The following is a 2,756-nucleotide window of genomic DNA, read 5'->3' as shown; positions in this document are numbered from 1 at the left end:
GTCACCAACCTTTTTGAAACCAAGAGCTACTTCTTGGGTACTGATTAATGCGAAGGGCTACCAGTTTGATACACACTTAAATAAATTGCCAGAAATAGCCAAATAGCTCAATTTATCTTTTATAAATAAATCTATATATATTTTTTTTAAAAATGGGTATTTCTGTCTGTCATTCCGTCGTACATTTTTTTTCCTTTTACAGAAGGTTTTTTTGTAGAGAATAAATGATGACAAAAACACCTAATTGAACGGTTTAAAAGAGGAGAAAACACGAAAAAAATGAAAATTAAATTTTGAAACATAGTTTATCTTCAGTTTCGACTCTTTAAAATTAGAAATTCAACCCAAAAAAATGAAGAGAAAAACTAGCTAATTCGAATCTTTTTGAAAAACTTAAAAAAAAGTATATATGGAACATCATGAGTAATTTTTCCTGATTCAGATAAATTTTATAATTTCGATGACATGTTTTAAATAGGTAAAATCCAATCTGCATTTTGTTATATTATATAACAAATTGGACCAAGCTATATTTCGAACAAAGACAAATCATTATTTCTTCTAGATTTTCCAGGACAAAAATTTTAAAAGTAATTCAAAAGACTTTGAAATAAGATTTAAATTTGATTTTACAGATTTTCTAGATTTGCCAGAATAATTTTTTTTTAATTTTAATCATAATAAGTTTGAAGAAATATTTCACAAATATTCTTTGTCGAAAAAACAGAAGCTAAAATGAAGAATAAAATTAAAATGTATTCATTATTTTTACAATAAAAAAAAAAATTTGAACATTGATTTAAATTGTCAGGAAAGAAGAGCAAGGAATTTAAAAAGGTAAAAAAGGTATGTGTTTAAAAATCCTAAAATCAATTTTAAGGTTGTATTTTTTCTCTAAAATTATCTTTCTGAAAGTTATAAGAAGCAAAGTAAAAAAAATACATGAATTTATTTAAACAAGTAAAGACCAAGTCTTTAAAATATTTTCTTGGATTTTCAAATTCTATTTGAGTTTTGTCGCTCTTAGAATTAAAAATGTCGAGCAAGGCGAGACCAGCTTGCTAGTCAATAAATAAAATAAAATAAAAAATAGAGGCACCTCATTGGTAAGTGCTGCTATTTGAGCTTGTTTTAGAACAGGCCAAGGCCAGATGAGTGTACTCATCTGTTCTTTACGGGCTACCTGGTGTCCACGGGCACCGCGTTGGTGACCCCTGCACTAGGGACAATTTAGTGTTGCCAGGTGCATGTTTTTGGAGGTGAGAGGAAGCCGGAGGGAACCCACGCAGTCACAGGGAGAACGTGCAAAGTCCACACAGAAAGATCCCGAACCCAGGATTGAAATCAGGACCTTCGTATTGCGAGCCACATGTTGGCAGAGGGGTTAGTGCGTCTGCCTCACAATACGAAGGTCCTGAGTTCAATCCTGGGTTCAATTCCAGGCTGAGGATCTTTCTGTGTGGAGTTTGCATGTTCTCCCCGTGACTGCGTGGCCTTAGTGTGTGAATGTGAGTGTGAATGTTGTCTGTCTGTCTGTGTTGGCCCTGCGATGAGTTGGCGACTTGTCCAGGGTGTACACCGCCTTCCGCCTGATTTTAGCTGAGATAGGCCCCAGCGCCCCCCGCCACCCCGAAAGGGAATAAGCGGTAGAAAATGGATGAATGGATGGATGTACTAACCCCTGTACCAACGTGCTGCCCACAAATCAAAGTGTGGGACACCAATGGCCCCTGGGCCACACTTTGGACATTGCTGTCTACATAATTGCATACATCAATGTCAACATTCGTACAAATAATGTGAGAAATGCACAGTAATTGTACTCACCCATTCCTCGAAGAACTCCTCCGAGTTGGAGTTCCTGGTGAGGTCTCGGAAGTAGATGGTGCAATTGGCCACGAAGTCATCATACCCGATGGGGGTGTCGTTGAAGACGGTCACCTCGATGTGTCGACCGTCTCGCACTATGAAGGCAAAGTCCTCGTTGTAGGTTGGCGTGGCGGTTTTCTGTTTGGTAAGAGTCTGTCCCACTTTGATGTTGTCCACCTTGAGGACAATGTAAGGGTCCAAGGCCGCGGGGTTCTTCAAGAAAACCAAAGAGTGGCGCCGGGAAAAAGTGGTCGGTTTTAGGCCCACGGCTTCTCCGATTCGCAGGTTAATATGGCCGTTAAACTTCATGTCTTGTCAAAGACTGACCATAAAAGTCAAACTAATAAAAAAAAATATATATATATATATATATATATATATATTAAAGAATGTCCAAAAATGCAACCGCTTTGATGCTGACTGCACTTGTGGCGGTCTGGCGACACAACTTGAGACACTTACTTCAACATCCGCCTTCTTCTCTGAAGAGACTCAATGTGGGGCCGAGAGGAAGCCACAAAGAACACGCGGCGACCAAGACTTACAAGTTCCGCATAACTTGACAATTGAAATAAACAACCTGCCACTGCGGGTTTGTCTGGTCACATGTCTGAATGCGGGGTGACAGTACTGTATGATGACGACAGGAGTAGAACTACAATACCCACAATGCAGCAACCTGGCCTGTCATGGCGACTTGTATGCATTACACTGCCATCTAGCGACTGCTCTCAACAGACACCTGACTGATTGAAACTGATCGATTGATTGATTGATTGATTGATTGATTGATTGATTGATTGATTGATTGATTGATTGATTGATTGATTGATTGAAACTTGTATTAGTACAGTGGTTCTCAACCTTTTTTCAGTGATGTACCCCCT

The 2,756-nt window shown here is 38.5% G+C and overlaps 1 protein-coding gene across 1 annotated transcript in view; it reads right to left on the bottom strand.

The window, feature by feature from the left end:
• Nucleotides 1-2,502, bottom strand: part of prkcha (protein kinase C, eta, a) — a 97,525-nt gene extending 95,023 nt beyond the window's left edge. The window contains exon 1 of the mRNA XM_061895243.1: nucleotides 1,828-2,502. Coding sequence (XP_061751227.1) covers nucleotides 1,828-2,178 — 351 coding nt within the window. The 5' untranslated portion in view covers nucleotides 2,179-2,502. The remainder of the gene's footprint in view (nucleotides 1-1,827) is intronic.
• Nucleotides 2,503-2,756: the final 254 nt, after the last annotated feature.

The sequence above is a fragment of the Nerophis ophidion genome, linkage group LG03 (genome assembly GCF_033978795.1).
Source record: "Nerophis ophidion isolate RoL-2023_Sa linkage group LG03, RoL_Noph_v1.0, whole genome shotgun sequence".
NCBI classification, from domain to species: domain Eukaryota; kingdom Metazoa; phylum Chordata; class Actinopteri; order Syngnathiformes; family Syngnathidae; genus Nerophis; species Nerophis ophidion.
This window is presented reverse-complemented; position numbering and strand designations above follow the sequence as displayed.